We start from the raw sequence: 19440 nt of genomic DNA, 5'->3' as shown, positions 1-19440 counted from the left end.
CATAGGCCATTTAAGGGTATTTATACATTAAAGAGGAGAGAGAGCAAGTAGACCAGTCAAATCAGGGTATGCCTGTTGAGGCACAGTTAGAAGAAACAGAAGAGAATTTAAAATAGTAATACAATCATAAAACTTCTAGAAGAAAACATAAGAAACTCACAACCTCAGGGCAGGAGAAGATTTCTTGGACAAAACACAAAAAGCACTAACTCTTTGTTTTAGTTTGCTATTGCTGTCACAACAAATTACTACACATTTAGTCTGTAAAACAATGCAAGCCGGGCTCGGTGGCTCAGCCTGTAATCCCATGCTTTGGGAGGCTGAGGTGAGTGGATTGCCTGAGCCCGCGGGTTCAAGACCCGCCTGGGCAACTTGGCGAGACCTCATCTCTACAATAAATCAAAAACTTGCTGGACGTGGTAGTGCGCGCCTGTAGTTCCAGCTACTTGGAAGGCTGAGGCGAAAGGATCACCAGAGCCCAGCAGGTCGAGGCTGCGGTGGCCGAGAGCATGCCACTGCACTCCAGTCTGGGTGACAGAGTGAGACTCCAACTCAAAAAAAAAAAAAAACAACAATGCAAATATATTACCTTATAGATTCCTTTGGTCAGAAATCCAGTGTGCTTAGCTGGGCCTTTGCTTAGAGTCTCATAACACCAAAATCAGTGTCAGCAGGACTGCATTTCTTTCCTAGGGCTCGGGAGAAATCTGTTTCTTTGTGCATTCAGGTTGTTGGCAGAATTCTGTTCCTTGTGGTTTTAGGATTTAGGACCCAACTCATGGAGGCCACCACGTTCCTCTTGTGGGTTTATGGCCCCCTTCCTCCATCTTCAAAGCCAGCAATGGCAGGTTGAGTGCCTTCCATGCTTTGAATCTCTCCTGCCTCTTCCTCCATTGTCATGTCTTGATAGCTTACTCTTCTGCCTTTCTCTTCTACTTTTAAGAGCTCTTGTAATTAGATTGAGGTCATCCAGATAATCCATCAGAAGATCCATAACGTTAGTAACATCTGTGAAGTCTCTTTTGCCACGTAATGTAACATATTCACAGGCTCTGAGGATTAGGGTATGAATGCTTTTTTGGGGTGAGGGTGTACTTTTCTGCTTACCACTTCCTAAAAAAGAAAAAAGGAAGGATAAAAGTTGGACTTCATTAAAATAAATGACTGTCTATCAAAAGGCACCATTAAGAAAATAAATAGATAAACCATAGACTGGGAAAAATACACATTACGAATGACAAATTTAGAATAAAATGCTTACAAATAAATAATAAAAAAGCAAACAAGTCAATTTAAAAATGAGTAAAAGACTTGAGCAGACCCCTGACAAAATAAGTTGTACAAATAAAAAATAAGTATGTGGAAAGTGATGCTTAACCTCATTAGTCATCACGGGAGTGCAAATTAAAACATCTGTTGGAACTGTTAAAATAAAAACACTAACCCCACCCAGCTGGAACTCATATATATTGCTGGTGGGAGTGTAGAATGATGCAAACTCTTTAGAAAACTTAGTTTCTTATAAAGTTAAGCATATCTTCCTTTCCCTGTGACCCAGAAATTCCACTCTTAGGTGCTTATGCAAAAGAAATGAAAACATGCTCCAAAAAGCCATGAACAAGAATGTTTATGTCATATTTATTTATAATAATTCAAAACTAACCAGGCACGGTGGCTCACATCTGTAATTCTATCACTTTGGGATGCAGAGGCGAGAGGATTATCTGAACTCAGGGGTTCAAGAACAGCCTAAGCAACACGGCAAGACCTCATCTCTACAATAAATCAAAAAAATTAGCTGGGAATGGTGACACATGCTTGTGGTTCCAGCTACTTGGAAGGCTGAGGCAGAAGGATTACCTGAGCCTAGCAAGTCAGGGCAGCAGTGGCCATGAGCATGCCACTGTACTCCGATCTGGACAACAGTGAGACTTCAACTAAATAATAATAATAATTCAATACTGGAAACAACCCAGATGTCCCTTAACAGAATAAATAAATAAATTTGTGATACATTCATACAGTGAAATACAGCCATCAATTAAGAATGAATTATCAACACACATAACAACATAGGTAAATCACAGAAATGTTCTATTTATATGAAATTCAAGAACAGACAGAACTATAGTGATGCAAATAAGAAAGTAACTGCAGAATTGACTGGGAAGTACAAGGTGGACCTTTCTAGTTAGATGAAAAGTTTTTCTATGTTGTTTTGATGATGGTTACATGGATGTTTATGATTGTCAAAACTCATTGAACTGAAGATGTAAGTACTTTTGTATTTTATTGTAGCCAATAAATAATGGAGGTTCACAGAGATAGATGAGAAGATATTACAAGGATACAACCAGAGAGCCAAAATTAATTTTTGGAATAAAAATCAATTTTTAAAAATAATCAGTGTGCGTTTTGAAGATAAGATGAGAATGGCGAGGACAGAAATGGCAGAGCAAAGACCTCGAAAAATCCTCTTCCATAAAGGCAATGAGAATACTGGCAAAAATGGTCAAAATCAGTTATTTCAGAACTCTGGAAATTAGCCAAAGGTTTGTAGCATTCTGTGGAGCATTTATTCAAGAAAAATGACTTCTCAGTAAGAACATAGAGATTTATGGTGTTTTAACTTGCCATGTAGCCATCTTCTTCTCCTTGGCTCCATGACAGACTTGAAACCAACAACTCTGTAGTTAGTGAAAAACAATGGTCACTGGAGGGTACAGAATGGGGTTAGAGAGCCAATAATATCTCTTTCTCTGAGAATTGTCATTATTTGACCTGTCTGGCAGTTATCTGGGAAACCCCAGTTACAATACTTGTCTTTATTTGACTTACCTCAGAATTTACCCAGTGGGAACAGTTTTTTTCCTGAGGGTGTTTGTCAGAAGTAATCACTGGCAATCTTTTACCGTTATAGTTGCCTAAGGTGGTAGTAACAATTGGGACAAAAAGCTGATCGAAAAATTTTAAAAGTGAAAGCTTGGGAATTAGATACTCACAGGAAGTTTGAAAAGCTCTGACATGTTTCTGGGAATCTTGGAGAACAATGTATGTGTATGGTCCACACATAGGTTGGAAGTGGGAGGGAGGAAGACAGTCAATAGTAACGTTCCGTGAGGAAATACAGATACTTGACTTAGTACACAGTGATTTTAAATCAGCTATTTTAAGTATGTTCAAAGAACTAAAGGAAGCCATGTCTAAAGAAATAAAGGAAAGTATGAGAACAATGTCTCACCAAATAGAGAATCAGTGAAGAGAAATAAATTATAAAAAGCTCAGACATCGTGGCTCATGCCTATAATTTCAGCACTTTGGGAGGCCAAGATGAATGGATTGCTTGAGCCCAGGAGTTTGAGACCAGCCAAGGCAACATAGTGAGACCTCGTCTCTACAAAAAAATCAGAAAATTAACAGCATGGTGGCACATGCCTGTAGTCCCAGCTACTCAGAAGGCTGAGGTGGAAGAATCTCAGAAGGTTGAGGCTTAGAAGGTTGAGGCTACAGTGAATCCTGATTATGCCACTGTACTCCAACCTGGGTTACAGAGTGAGACTGACTGAAAAAAAACAAAAAACAGAAACAAACAAATCAACCTGAGATGGGAAATTCATTAAGAGGGACTCAGTCACAGATTTGAGAAGGCAGAAGAATCAGCAGACTCAAAGACAGGTCAATTGAGATTATCCGGTCTGAGATAAAGAAAAAAGAATCCAGAAAAAAAGAAAGAAACAGAGCCTCAGAGACCTGTGGGACACCATCAATTGTACTAATACATATATAGGAATTCCAGAAAGAGAGGAAATAGAGAAGAACAAAAAAAAATCTGAAGAAGTAATGACCAGAAACATCCCATATTTAATAGAAAACATTAATCTACATAGCTAAGAACACCAAGGAAGTCCAAGTGAGATAAACTCAAGGACAGCCACACCTCTAATACACCATAATCAAGCTATTGAAAGCCAAGTACAGAATTTTGAAAGCAGCAAGAGAGAAGTGACTTCTTATGTATAAGCTATCATCAGTAAGAATAATAGTGAATTTTTTATCAGAATCAATGGAGGTGAGGGTGGTAGTGGGATGACACATTCAAATGTCTGAAAGAAAAAGACAGTCAGCCAAGAGTTTCCTATCCATCAAAAATATCCTTCAAAAATGAAAGAGAAGACCATTAGTCCACTCAAAACTTTATACACAAATGTTAATAATATTTGGGTTTTATTCATAATAACCAAAATGTGTAAATAATTCAAATATCCATCAGTTAGTAATGAACAAACAGTATGTGTTTATACAATGGATTATTATTTATCAGTAAAAAGAAATGAAGTACTGATACTACAGTATGGTTGAATCTTGAAAATATGCTAATTTAAGAAGCCAGATATAAAAAGCTGCCTATTGTATGATTCCACGTATATGAAATATCCAGAATAGACAAATCTATATATAAATAATAAGATTAGTGGTTTCTAGGGGAGGGGAACTGAGGCTAATGGGTTTGGCTTATTGCTGTTGCTTGGAGTGATAACAATGTTAAGGAATTAAATAGTAATGGTTGCACGACTCTGAATACCCTAAAAACCACTTTAAGAGGGTGAACTTTATGGTATGTAAGTTATATATTAATGAAAAAAATCAAAGGAGCACTGCTGAAAACTATGGTAAATTTGTGAAAGGTAATGAAGGAATGCCCATATCTCAGCACTTTGGGAAGCCAAGGTGGGAGGATTTCTTGAGCCCAGGAGTTTGAGACCAGCCTAGGCAGCATAGTGAGACCATAGTTCAAAGATAAAATATCAGGAAACAGAGATTGTGGATGAAGAGATGTGAAAAATCCAAGAGTTCGAATATTTGATTGGTAGGACATAGAAGCAAAGCCAGAGCCAGAGAGAGGAGCAGCAGCAGGTCAAAAGCAACAGAAGAATCCTTTTGTGAGAGAAGAATGGATTTGGGACCTAGAGTGTTCATCAACTGCAGACATCTCTTTGTGAAAATAATAAATTATAAGGAGAAACAAAATCTTTTTCTTGAAGAAAAAACAAAACAAATCTTACCATTAAGTACATCTAGAAAAAATGAAAAAAAATCTAAGAAATATCCAGTTCATGTCTCCAGAGAACTGATAGGACAGTAAAGCATCTGAGAATGGAGGCCCACTTATTTCTTTGAGGGCTTTCAGTGTTCCCAAGAGGAAGGCTGAGGGGTCTAGAGGCTAAGCAGTACTTTGCATAGCCTCTCAGTGCTGAAGGAACAGAGATTGTGTTCCAGGATCCATAAGGGGTATGATACTTGGTGAAACCCTTCTCACTTTGGTTTGGAATCCAAAGCCTACACTTTTGCATTAAGGGGAACCAGAAGCAAGTGTCCATAGGTACTGCAGGTCCATTAAGTTTCTGAAGATAAATAAAGGTACCTTCAAGTGCTAGTGTTCCTTATAACCAGGCCAAAGTGATTACATATTTTGTCTGGAGGAAGATAGCATCATCCTAGGCCACAAATAGTTTCTACAATGTAATATTCGAGGTGAGGAGGGGGACACAACATCAATAAGGGTACCTGATCTAAAACCAGGCAAAGTGGGGACTAAAGGGAGGCCCAGACTTTACCTGTACAGTATCTACTTGTACATCTAATCTTGAATTTACCACACATCTTGAAAATAAAATATTTAAAAATGTGATATTCAGCATAAAATCATGAATTCTCAGACACACAAGGAGATAAGAAATATGAACAGAAACAACAAACTACAGAAACAGACCCAAAGAGGCTTCACACATTAGAGTTAATAGATATGATACTAATATAGCTGTTATCAGCTATGTCCTGGTATGGGCTACTATAACAATATCATAGACTGGGTGGCTTAAACAACAGAAATTTATTTATCACAGTTCTGAAGGCTGGGAAGTCCAAGATTAAGGCACCAGCATATCTGTTGTCTAATGAGGGCCAGCTTCCTGATTTGCAGATGGTCATAGTCTTGTATCCTCATATGGCAGAAAGCAGAGCAGAGAGAGCAAGTTCTGTCTCTCTGTTTTTTAAAGGCACTAATTCTATCCATGAAGAATCTCATGGCCTAATCACCTCTGAAAGGCCCCACTTCCTCATATCGTCACATTGAAGCTTAGGATTTCAAAATGTAAATTTGAAGGGCTGTATCAGAGGACTAACCTGATGGAGAAAAAAGAAAAAAAAATTGGGGGGTAAGATACAAGCATTCGGTCCTTAACACTGTGTTAAAGGAGAATAAAAATATAATTGAACATTTCATCAGAAAATACAAAACATAAAAAGGACCAAATGGGTAGTCTAGAATGAAAAAAATAACTGAAGTTAAAAAAAAAAAAAAATCAATGGATAGACCTTAAAAGCAGATTAGACATAAAGAGAAAATTAGTCATTTTAGTTATAGGTCAAGAAGAAAATTTCCAAAATGAAGTCAGAGAGATAAAAATAATGGGGAAAAGCATTAGAGGGAGCAAAAAAGATAGGGAGCACAATGAGAGGATCTAAATGTATATTATATTGCATCCAAGAAGGAACTTAAAGAGAGAAGGGTCAGAAGCAGTAAAAGTTGAACATTTCTCCCCAAACTAATAAAATATAGCAAGTCACAGAATAAATAAAAAGAAAATGTATCTAGATACCTCATAATAAAACCGCTGAGAGCCAAACTCAATGGAAAAACCATAAAAGTCTCAAGAAAACACAACACTCAAAGTAACAACAATTAGACTAATGGTAGATTTCATAACAAAAAATAGAAGTACAGAGACAATATAGTTAAAGAACTTAGAGAAAATAACTCCTTAGAGAAAATTTCCTTCAACAATGAGGTGGAATAAAGAAGCTGACCAAAGAAGCTGAGGAAATGTGTCAACACCAGACTTGGAGTATAAACAGAGCTGAGAGATGTTGCTTAGCAGAAGGCAAATGATTTCAGACAGAAGTTCACCAATGTGGAAAGGATTGAAAATCTAAAAACATAAGAGGTCTGGGACAAACATCTGTGTGTAGCTACTTGAGTAGCAACTATGTAAAATAAAACATATACACAAATGTGTGTGCTAACAAAAGAGATAACTGGCCTGGCAATATTAACGTAAGACAAAGTGTAATTAGAACTAAAGAGCAGTTTGGACTGCATGCATTGGTTAGATCATCATGGTTCCCTTCAGAGGACAGGGATAGCCAGTAACGTATTCCAAATGAACATGATGAAGGAAGGCATTCTTATCTCTCCTGAAAGCATCACAATATTGCTCTCTTCTACCCCACCAAATTTATGTCTCCTTCTTCCCTTTGTATGTATTTTCCTAATTTTCTTTAAATCCTTCCTTTCCTACCATTCTTTCTTTCATTTTTATTAGTGTATTCCTTCCATCCAATTCTTTCTCCTCTTCCTGCTTTTCCTTTGCATTTATCTCACCTGCTATGAATACAGGAGTGTATTTTTAAATTAAAGTTAGTATGTTTCTCCATTTTTATTTTAAAAGTGTGATAAAATATACATTGCATAAATGTATTATTTGACCTGTTTTTAAGTTTGCTGTTCAGCGGCGTTAAGTATAGACAATCCTAGATGGTACAGCCTACCACAAATCTAGGCTATATTGTTTAGCCTGTTGCACCTAGATTACAAACCTGTACAGCATGTTACTGCACAAAATACTATAGGGAACTGTAACACAATGGTAAGTATTTGTATATCTAAATATAGAAAAAGCAGTGTTACACTACAATGTTAGGATGGCTATGATGTTGGTAGACAATAGGATTTTTTCAGCTCCATTATAATCTTATGGGACCACTGTCATGTAAGTGGTTCTTTGTTGAGAATAAATGAGCAATGGCTTATTTAAACAGCTTTGTTTATTTTGTCATAGAATTTTAATTTTCTTCCAGCATACTTTTATTCATATACTAAGACACATGGGGCATAAGATTAGAGTTAGCCACAGCAGTCATAGGACTCAGGCATGTGTAGCTGTGTAAGGATTTGTAGACTCTGTGGCTTCTTAGCTCAGTTGGTCAGATTTTGATTAGTTGGCTTTGTGTTCCACTCCATGGACATAGAAAATCCCCTTCAGCCCAGCCTTCTACTGCAGTTATGGTGCTGCTGTCTTAGAGGGTGGCAGAGGAGAGGGGGAGTGAGTGAGAAGAGATTTAAAAATTATGACAGCTGACAATGATCATCTCATTGAGTGTCAGTATACTCTTTGTGCTTTCTGTGTGTGTGTTTGGAACAGAGAACTAAAAAGAACCTGATTTTAAAGAATTCATTTCTGTCCCATCTTGATTCTGTAGCTTGCAGTGAGCTTCATACTCCATCGCTAGATCGAAAACCAAATAGTTTTGTAGCAGTGAGTGTAACCACTCCTCCTCAGGCATTCTGGACGAAGCATGCACAGACGGAGATCATTGAGGTGGGTGCTCCTGGTCCTGCTCCTCTGAGCGAGCCCAGCAACATGCTCTAGTTTCTAACCCTGATGGGAGGGCTATTCAGTTATCTGAACATCTGTAGCTGAAATTATAGTTACGTGAGTTATTACTGTTTTCCCATGGGTGTTTCAGTACATTGATATTTTTTCATCACATTTATTCATCTGGGTGGCATTTTTATTTGCCATATCCCTTACAATTACAGGTTGGTTGTATTTGTAAGTTGGCTGGTTATTTTTGAACAGTGATCCTATAAGGTTGCTTGTCTTTTAAGAGGTAAGACCTAGCCAGGCTCGGTGGCTCAGCCTGTAATCCCGCGCCTTTGGGAGGCTGAGGTGAGTGGATTGCCTGAGCCCGCGGGTTCAAGACCCGCCTGGGCAGCGAGACCTCATCTCTACAATAAATCAAAAAAATCAGCCGGGCGTGGTAGCGCATGCCTGTAATTCCTGCTACTTGGAAGGCTGAGGCGGAAGGATCGCTGGAGCCCAGCAGGTCGAGGCAGCGGTGGCTGGGAGCGGCCATTGCACTCCAGTCTGGGTGACAGAGTGAGACTCCAACTCAAAAAAAAAAAAATTAAGAGGTAAGACGTGATTCTTCCTTATCACCTCCAGTTGGCTGCTACTTTTAGAGAGTGGTGCTCATTACTTAAAGCTTAGCAGAGTATTAACTATTAATACTCTGCTAAGACATACCCTTTTTTATGTTGGTCCTCCTGCTTAGACATACCCTTTTTTATGTTGGTTTTAATTTTTACTGCCTTTTGAGTTTGTGTTGTGTTTACTCTTTACACTAAACTGTTACCAAGGAAATTTCATAAAATTATTTTAGATAACTGAGCATATTACATATATTATGACACTAAGTGTAGAAATTGCTCCTATGAAAATCTTCAGGGTTTTATTTGTAATGTGAAGAATTACCAAGCAAGCCGCATTTCTTCTTCACTAGTTGTGCCTTTTTAGAGGCTAGCTTACCCTCCTTTCCGTCTCATGGAATCTTGTTTCCAGGTTCAAGTCAACAACCCTGTTTTCTAAGCATTTATTGAGCACTGCCTACATTTTTAACACACTGCCAGGCACTATGGATGATAGAGAGTCCATCAGGGACAGTTCCTGCCCTGAGGAGTTGACCAGCTTGAGGGAGGGGAGGCAGAGCTACGCACAGCAGAGTGTGGGAAGTGTTGGAGTAGAAAGGCGAAGAGGGCACCTGGAGGCTGGGGCCCCATCCAGCTGTGAGAGTCTTAGCGAGCTTTCCAGGGTAGAGCTTCATGAAATTCTGCCTTAGTAGTCTGGTGTCAGGCCCAAGGCTGCGTTTGTCCCAAGGTCCCAGGTTATACCTAGGCAGCCATTCTGGGAACTCCACGTTTAAGGGTGTGCCGAAGTTCTGTGGTAGTTATGCAGATGTGTGACCACACGAAAGCATCACACGAGTTTGAGGTCTTGCTGTATCCTGGTTGGTGCTTGTGGATGGTGAAGTAGGAGAGCAAGGGATGGAAGCCTTGAAGGGCCAGGAAGTTTGTAATGCAGTAGACGGAAGCAAGCCAGTAGCTTTTGTGCGGGGAGTCACCTGACCAGATGTCATTTGGGGGAGTGATGCAAGACCTGACTGCGGCAGTGGGTTGAGGGGGGTGGCGAGGTGGAAAAAAAGATACTTGTGAGGGAGACTCTGGAGGCGGAACTTACAAGAGGAGTACATGGTTGCTGGATGATTGAGAACCATGAAGGAAGGACCAGAGTGCACGCTTAGGTTTTTAGCCTGCTTGGAAAGAGTAGAGTTGGCCTTTAACCAAGGGCAGGTAGAGGGAGAGGTTGAGTTGATTGAGGTCCCAGCAGAACACCCAGGAGGGGCTGTCCAATAGGCTTGACAGATTTGATCTGGAATGCAAAGAGAACATGGCCAGAGGCATGAACAGTTTAACTGAGATAGTTAACCAGTGCCTGAGAATATGGTATTATGGGGAGTGGGAGGGTGGGGCAGGGCAAAGCTGCCAGAAAATACCACCTAAGATCTTGAAACTATCAGCTGGTTCTAAAAAAAGAAGAGCTTTTAATTATTTCAAACACAGGCTTCTAGAAATACATAATAAACCCACTCAAGCCTTTCATTTCCTCTTTCATCTGTCTGTTTGTATATCTTAAAGGAAAAAACCCAAAGTAGTAGGTCCAAATACATAATACACCGTAAATTGTAAAACTAAGAAGGCATGTGGACATTAACTTCATTTCAGTTTTAGAAAATTCCTCTTACTGAGTGTGAAACCTTTAGAAACAAGTCCTCAGGCACAGCTTGTACAGTGGTCTCAGTTGTATCTGGATCTGTTATGATCTATGTGGCACTACTTTTTCCTCTTTTAGAAAGCAATTTTTGATTGTATGCTTCCATTAGTATTTGTATTGATTCAAGTTGGTAAGAATGTTAGCTTCTCTCTGAAAATGTTGGTGTGTTTCAAAAGCAATTACTTAAAAAAAAATCCAACTCTTCTTACTATTTCCTTTTCTGTTCTAGGGAACCAACAATCCTATATTTCTAAGCAGTATTGCCTTCTTTCAAGACTCTCTTATCAATCAGATGACACAAGTCAAGCTATCTGTGTATGATGTCAAAGATAGATCTCAGGGAACAGTTAAGTAATATGTTGTGGTTCGTGGGATTTTCTTCCTTTTTTAAAAATTATGTAATCATTTGAGTGAGAAGTGAACACAGATTGACTTCACTACTGGCTCACAAATTAACTCTTGTCTAAATGTATTTGTCTTTGGGAATTTCTGAGCATTGTATTGGGCTTCTGACAAGAGGGGAGATGTGTTATGGGAACCACTCAGCTGAATGCCCTGGGGCCACAGTAAGAAGATCTGAGTCAACCAAGTGCTCTAATGCTGTCTCTCTTCCCTTGTCTTCTTCAGATGTATTTACTTGGCTCTGGAACATTTGTTGTCAAAGATCTGCTCCAGGACAGGCATCATAGGTTGCATTTAACACTAAGGTTGGTATTTCATTTTGTTTGTTTGAAACGATCTGCAATTATGAGGTCTAGGGACAGATGGGGAAAGGCCCCATTTCCTATACTGAGAGAGCATCCTTCCTCCTCCCGGAAACTGGAGGTGGTTGTCTATGGAGGCAAAATGAATTACTCAACCTGTCAGAAGCCTTATCAGGGAATGGACATTTGTGGCATCCATAGGAAATGTGAGTATATCTATGCTCAGACCTAAAGGAAAGTCCAGATACATACATATTTAATAATACTAAATGTTTCTCTGTTACCTGTCCCCTCTCCAGTGGAATGTGATCTCCCAGACTGTAAGGATTTTTGTCTGCTTTGCTTCATTGCTGTATCCCAAGCACACAGAGCAGTACCTGGTGCTCAGTAAATATTTGTTGAAGGGATGAATGAAAGAAAGGGGAACCTCTACTGTGTCCCTGGACGGGGATGAAAGTTATCAAGATGTCAACCCTTCCAAGCTCATTTTAAGGGCAGTTCCCACCAAAATCCTGACGCCATGTTGTTTGTTCAAAATAATATAAAAATTGGAAAAAATGCAGTCTGGGAAAATAGGCTAAAATAGCAAGGGAAATAGGGCAAAGAAGATTAAGTCACTGCATTATGAAGACATTCTGAAGCTACTGTAAGTAATGACAGTGTTTTAGGCAGTGACTGTTCAATCAGCCACAGAACAAGAGCTCTGCAGCAGCATTTAATGTGTGTGAACTTGATTCAGGAAAAATGGGAGAATCTTAGGTAAAATGAGAGGGATGGTGTGAGGGCAAGGGCTGTTTGAGAAAAATATTTAGGTACATCATTTGCCAGAATGAATTCTAGTTGGGTTTGTTGAATGTAGGAAATCGACATGGTTCCTTTTAAAAGGAGCTAAAGACAACTGTCGAATAGACAGTACAGGGAAGGCTTTTTCTAGCGTGACAGCAATGAGAAGAAGTCACAGAGAAGATGGTGAGTAAATGTGGCCACATAAAAATTTAGAACCTGGCTAACTTAGACATCATAGATAAAAAGCCTGAGGCTCGGGGTGTCCCTGGGGCTCCCCTGGGTGAATCAGATGGTCCCAGGCAGCTGTCACTTTCCCTGAGGGGTCTTAAGGGTAAAGCTGATAAGGCTGGCATGACATTGCCTGTGTCTTCAGGAAGCCTTGGCTGATCCCTCTGTAGTTGGAGTCCATGCCTAGGCCTGGGAGCTAATCAAAGCCTGAGGGAGGGGTGAAAAGGAACAGAAGGGGGTCCAGTGCTGGAAAAGGTGCTCTTAACTCTGAGATATATCCATATCACCCTTTGTGCAGTGATGATCCCAGGGGCTGGCAGCTTGGGAGTAGCATTGGCTCCTTCTTGGAGAAGCCTTCTCTGACTCCACCAGCCATACCCACACTTGCCTGTGGTACTTTGTCTCCTCTTAGATACAGCCCTCCATTGGGCCCCATGTTTTCCTTGTCTGCCTCACCTAGAGAGAGACTATGCATGCAGCGAATGCTGACTGACTGACCAGTTAGGCTGGGCCCTGCCTCTCCCAAGATCTCTGATGATCCAGGATGACTGGGCTTCACACTTAAGCAGAAAAGAAGTGCAGTTGAAACACTGCTCATCCACACACTTTGCTCGTTGCAGATCAGCAGAGAGCGACCGTGTGGGTAACATCACTGTGATCGGCTGGCAGATGGAGGAGAAGTCAGACCAGCGGCCCGCCGTAACTCGGTCTCTGGACACTGTCAACGGGAGAGTGAGTATGCCACCTCGAAAGCACAAGAGGACCTGCCTATGTGACTTATAACCTGTTTGCTCAGTAAAGGGCCTGCTGCTTGATGCTGCCCCCTGCAGGACACTCTGGTCCTCCCTAGGCACATCTCAGAAGTAGGGAGAAGGGGCTCCCTGGCCAGCCAGGTACTGCTGCCCTGGAGTCTGTCTCTGCTCTGGGCACCACACGGGCCACTCTTAAAGGGCAGGAACAAACAGGGAAGAGCTCTGCTGGAGGAACTGCTTGAAGGGGAGGTGGAGGTGACTGAGGAGATGTGGATTGTGACCTAAGAGACATTTGAGACCCAGGTCATCTGTTTTGTTTTGTTAATGTCATCTCCTCCCAAAAAACAAACAGCCTCATTAAAAAGTGGTCAAAAGACATGAATAGACACTTCTTAAGAAGATATACGGGCAGCCAACAGACACATGAAATAGTGCTCAGCCTCACTAATCATCAGAAAATGCAAATCAAAACCATATTGAGATACCACCTAACCCCAGTAAGAATGACCATCATTAATAAAACAAACAACAACAGATGCTGGCGAGGATGCGGAGTAAAAGGAATGCTTCTACACCGCTGGTGGGAATGCAAACTAGTGCAACCTCTTTGGAAAACAGTGTGACGATTTCTAAAAGAACTAGACATTGACTTTCCATATGACCCAGCAATCTCCCTTATGGGAATATACCCAGAGGAACTCAAATCATTCTACAAAAAAGATACCTGCACATGAATGTTCACTGCAGCACTATTCACAATAGCAAAAACATGGAACCAACTGTGCTGCCCATTGAAACTGGACTGGATTACAAAAATGTGGTACATATACACAATGGAATATTATGCAGCCATAAAGGACAAACATATGGATTTTGTAGCAACTTGGTTGGATTTAGAGTCTATCATACTCAGTGATCTATCACAGAAACAAAGAACAGTGTTCCATATGTTCTCACTCATAAGTGGATCCTGAACATTTACCATAATACAATAAGAAAGGGATTAGCAGGATACTGCTGGGGGTGGGACGGGGCCACAACATCAATAAGGGTGCCTGATCTCAAGCCAGGCAAAGTGGGGACCAAAGGGAGGCCCAAACTTTACCTGTACGGTATCTACTTGAATACCTAATCCTGAAATGTACCCCATATCTTTAAAATAAAATATATATAAACTAAAAAATACATATATATATATATTTCATCCCCTCCCAAACACACTCATGCCCCAAAGTCACCTCGCACACAGCCACTTTCTGGGCACTCTCTCCCTCTCCCCGGCTTTCCTCCCTCTCCAGCAAGCACCCTCCAGCACCTCCTCTCATCCACAGTCTCTCACACAGACACTCTCAAAGGAGAATTCTAATTTAAGAGCCCCTTCACTGGTAAGTAGTCATTGTTGTAAAATACAGAGAGATCTCATTTTACCCAAAATAAACCCAGAACGTCAGTTCTGGAAATAATTCCTTTGCATCATCTATTCCCTTCCTTTCATTTTATGCATCAGAACCCTGAAACACCAGGTGAAATGACTAAGAAGACATGCATGTCTAGAAAATCGTGTATATGTGGAGTACATTCAGTATACTGGAAGGTGAATTTGTACCTTGAGCAGCATATTTATTGTGGAGTTACGGATGGATATTTATTTTAAAGGTTCTTTTATGGTGTATTTAGGCCACCATTTCTGCTGAATGCTCTGGAGTCATCTGAGTCTCACAGTTTCCTTGTGCTTTTTTGTATACATTCTTAGATGGTTCTGCCTGTGGATGAGAGCTTGACCGAGGCACTGGGAATCCGATCCAAATATGCCTCATTGCGAAAAGACACTCTGCTGAAGTCGGGTAGGCAGCTTCCTCCACTGGTACTTTTGCCACTTGTGCGTGTCCATTGGGCCCATGGTCCTTTGCTCCCCACTTCCTATGACTGTCATGGCCACTCACCCCGATTGTCACCTCTCTACTGCTTATTAGTGTGCTGTTATTTTTGCAGCATATAAAGAATTAGTAATGCTCTGAGGAAGCGAGGTTCCTCCTTCATTTTACTCTTTCTTGTTTTGTATTGGGTTTAGTGACTGACAACCTCCCCGCCCTCAGCCGCTTGCACTTTAGAGTTAGTTACTTGTTCTGGGACAAGAAGATCATATGTTGCCAGGAAGGAACATTCAGGCTTAGTCACTTAGTGAGTTTTTGGTTTATGTTTTTAAATCCCCTGAGATGAATGGTAAGAGGACTTGGGAGTGTCAGCATCATCTAGGGCCAGGGGAGGAGGACCCATGAAGCAGATTCACAGCCCACAGCCAGCTCACACACAGCCTGTCTCCTCCTATCCTGCCTCAGTCTTCGGAGGCGCCATCTGCCGCATGTACCGGTTTCCAACCACCGACGGCAACCACCTGCGGATCCTGGAGCAGATGGCAGAGAGCGTGCTCTCCTTGCACGTGCCCCGGCAGTTTGTGAAGCTCCTGCTAGAAGAAGATGCAGCCAGGTGAGGCCACGTGGAAGGACCAGCCTCCCATCACACCCATGTCATGTCCCCCTTCTTTCCTGAGACATGGTGGGCAAAGCACTAGTGTCAGATAGGCTGGCCTACAAACCTAGCCTCCTCTGCCCTTGGACTACTCTATGGTCTTGGCTTGCCAAAGCCTCGATGTGCTCATTTATGTCGTAGACTCCTATGCAAGAGTTTTACAAGATAGTGTTCTTAAAGCTACAGATGTGTGCCTAACACTCAAAACCTCATCCCTTTCCTTTCTTCCTTTCCCTTTTTACTGGTCCTACAGAAAGTTAGAAATGATTGGTCATTCTTTGGCTTAGCTGATCAGGTCAGGAGTTTCCAGCTTTGGCATAGCTGACCAGGTTAGGGCCACACAGATGAGGGCTCCAGAAGACTGAATACGACCCATCAGGGCACTCTGGTCCCAACGAGCAAGAGTCTCAACCCCTCTGCATCTCTCAGCCCAGGGCACATTTTGTCAGACCTAAGGCAGGGAGAAGCCTAACAGGTAATTCAGGCACTGCAGAATATGTCTCCTGTCTGTCTCTGTTTTAGTTTTATTCTGCTCTCATAGAAAACCAGAGACTGAGTTATTTATAATGACAGAAATGTATTTGGCTCGCCGTCTAGAGTCTGGAGCGTCCAAGAGCATGGTGCTGGCCTCTGGTGAGGACCTGTGTGCTGTGTCATCCTATGGCAGAAGGCATCACACAGCCAGAAAGCTCGTGAGAGAGGGCTGAACTTGCTTTTATGACAAACCTAGTCTTGCAGTAACCAGTCACTAATGACATTAATCCATTAATGAGGAAAGAGCCCTCATGACCTTTTAAAGGTCCCATTTCTCAACTTAATTGGGGATTAAGTTTCCAACACATGAACTTTGGGGGACACATTCAAATCATAGCAATTTCAGACTGTCATTTCCACTTCTTGTCCTAAAGCAATATTGATTATTAACACAATATATCAGAAGCATGAAAGAAAATAAGGCAACGAGACTCTTACTATTTTAATGCAGCTATTTTGTTTAAATTTGTTACCTTAAAAAAATTCAAACTTAGAGGAAATTGACAAGAATAATGCCGTGAGCATCCAGAAACTTTTCACCTGAATTCACCATTTGTTAATATTTTGCTAATTACTTTATCCTTTTATGTGCACATATTTTTAATAGTTATTTTAATTTTTAAAATTTTTTATTTCAGGTTTGTCCATATTTTATATTTACATAGCAATAATCTGCTTTTCCATGCATCTTCTTTTTTCGAGGTTTAACTTTTAATTATGGCATAATTTCCCATGATGTGGTTTATTGTAACTTTAAGTAGTTCATTCATTTAACAGGTGCTCTCATTTTAAGGGTTTTGTTCTGATTGTTTTTCGCAGTAATCATGTGTCAGGCACTGTGCTCAGTGTGAGAGGCGTCTTGGTGGGCTCAACAGACCGTGGGAGATGGTCAGAACCAGAAATGGAATCCACACACAAGAGCTCCAGATGTGCCAGCATGTGTTGGGAATGAAAGGGGGGCCGTGGGGAGGAAGAGGGTGATCAGGGCTGGTCTCTGTGAGGCGGTGACATTAAGCTGACATCCGAGGTGTAGAAAGCAGTCATGAACACGGGAGCAGAGACATTGCAGAGAGAGAGCCAACAGTGTCAAGGTGGCAGAGAGAGCTCCAGCATTCAGTGGCCAGCAGGAGGATGAGGGCATCACAGCCCTGCCTGCACTGGATGTTCTTTTTCATTAATTTTTCTATTTTAATAATAACAAAATGGCACAACTTTCTGAAAATTTCAGACAAGTTAGTCGATTCCTAAGAACTTTTATAAAATTAGCTTTTCTCAAAGGAAAAACAATGTATGTAATATAAAAAGCCAAATAGTGCTGAAAGCTTTTTATCTAAAAACATAACCCTTGGACCCTCTACTTCCCAGAAATAGTCTTTTTTTTTTCTAGCAATTTTAGTGTTTGCTGTTCTATTTCTAAATAAATGTGTATTCTCTTCATTAATCAATTTCAGGGATTAGCTACTGATTTCCTATGATGAGGATAAAGATTTTAGGCCTTTTATACTTTTTCAGTTCCCATTGTCCCAATTTGGTTATCTTTTTTATTTTTAACTGTTTTTATGAGTATTATTATGTAGCTACTGTGCTTGACTGAGCTAAAGAATTTATATTTTAGTTCTTTTATAGCTTTTATTTTTCTAGAGATAAGAATTCTTCTCTTTCTTCTCTTCTTCTTACTCGTTTCCCTTCCCCGTCTTATCCCTCATGCCTCTGTCAAGTACACCCATATAAGACAAGCCTGGGCCTCTTTGGTTTGACCACTAATGACATGGCGGGACACTTTTAGATTCTAACAGCTTCCTACTTACATGGACATGGAAGGAAGAATTTCCAAAGGTGCCCATTCCTCAGTCCTTGTCCCATAACCAACACGGACGGCATTGAGCAGTACAAGCTGTGGGACCTGGTTGCTAAGGTGTCAGTTGTAGGCTGCAGCCATGGGCTTTATATTCTGCAGCTCTGTTCTCAGAGGGAGGGCAGAAGGCCCATACCTTATCAGAACATGGGCAGGCTGTGGTTTGGGCCTGTGCCTCACAGGGTACCTGCAGGGTCATAAGGGTACCATGACAGAGCCTTTCCCCTCTCTCCATATGCTCTCCTGTGTGGTCAGTGATCCGCCTTTCATGTAGTTGTCTGTTCTCACCTCCTACCTAGTTGCCTTTTAGTTTGGCAGTATAACCCTTGTCCTGGCCCAGCCTGGCTATCAGTCATACTTCCATGTACATTTTGACCTCCTGGTAGGACTCATGCGCCTCTCCAGGGCAGTTGTCCTCCTGGTAGGACTCATGCGCCTCTCCAGGGCAGTGAGCTAGCCCCACTGCTGACATGTGTTGTGTGTATTGCTTGCAGAGTGTGTGAGCTGGAGGAGTTGGGGGAGCTGTCCCCTTGCTGGGAGAGCCTCCGGCGCCAAATCGTCACCCAGTACCAGACCATCATCCTCACATACCAGGAGAACCTGACAGACCTCCATCAGTACAAAGGTGGGTGTGGTTCTGTCCAATTGCAACACACATGTGCCTCTCTTTCTGGGCCAGAGATCAGGAACCCAAGGTTGCTCACACATTCCCACTGACAGACACTTTAATGAGTTTTTAAAAATAGCTTTTCATGTAGGTGTAAATTCTTTCAAATATGGGCTTTTTCAGATCTTAATTAAAAAGACAAATCTGAATTCCAGTGAAAAGTTCTCACATGGTATCATCTGCCAAAACAGCCATTGGAGAACAAACTTCAGGGCAGATAACATAACAGGCTATTGTTGGTTTGTATTATTTCTTCATCTTGGTCTAATACCAGTGACATGATCAAAAGGATATAGGCCACTTGCCTTGAGACAAAGCAGTTTTCTAGGTTTTCCAGTTTCAGTAGTCAGTGGTACTTCTATTGAACATATAACTTGAGCGGAACTCTGCATTTTAAGGTTCAGAACAGAAAGTGAAGTGCAAACATTTCACCTTTTCTTTCTGAAAGATGCCATTTGATTTTCTTTTTTTTTTTTGACTTGGAGTCTCACTCTGTCACCCAGACTGGAGTGCAGTGGCCGCTCCCGGCCACCGCAGCCTCGACCTGTTGGGCTCCGGCGATCCTTCTGTTCAGCCTTCCAAGTAGCTGGAACTATAGGTGTGCGCTACCACGCCCGGCTAATTTTTTGATTTATTGTAGAGATGAGGTCTCGCC

General features: G+C 41.2%; 1 protein-coding gene across 9 annotated transcripts in view; it reads left to right on the top strand.

Annotated features, from left to right (window-relative positions):
* Positions 1 to 19440, top strand: part of INPP4A (inositol polyphosphate-4-phosphatase type I A) — a 67653-nt gene that overhangs the window by 8495 nt on the left and 39718 nt on the right. For all 9 annotated transcript variants that reach the window (XM_021716557.1, XM_008066054.1, XM_021716553.1 and 6 more), the window contains exons 4-10: positions 8320 to 8438; positions 10960 to 11076; positions 11358 to 11437; positions 13069 to 13180; positions 14954 to 15044; positions 15540 to 15687; positions 18613 to 18743. In XM_021716557.1, the coding sequence (XP_021572232.1) occupies positions 8320 to 8438; positions 10960 to 11076; positions 11358 to 11437; positions 13069 to 13180; positions 14954 to 15044; positions 15540 to 15687; positions 18613 to 18743 (798 nt within the window). The remainder of the gene's footprint in view (positions 1 to 8319; positions 8439 to 10959; positions 11077 to 11357; positions 11438 to 13068; positions 13181 to 14953; positions 15045 to 15539; positions 15688 to 18612; positions 18744 to 19440) is intronic.

This window comes from Carlito syrichta, unplaced genomic scaffold (assembly GCF_000164805.1).
Source record: "Carlito syrichta isolate Samal-C Ts95f unplaced genomic scaffold, Tarsius_syrichta-2.0.1 Scaffold308837, whole genome shotgun sequence".
Taxonomy (NCBI): domain Eukaryota; kingdom Metazoa; phylum Chordata; class Mammalia; order Primates; family Tarsiidae; genus Carlito; species Carlito syrichta.
Note: the sequence above shows the minus strand (reverse complement) of the source record. Positions and strands in the feature narration are given on the sequence as shown.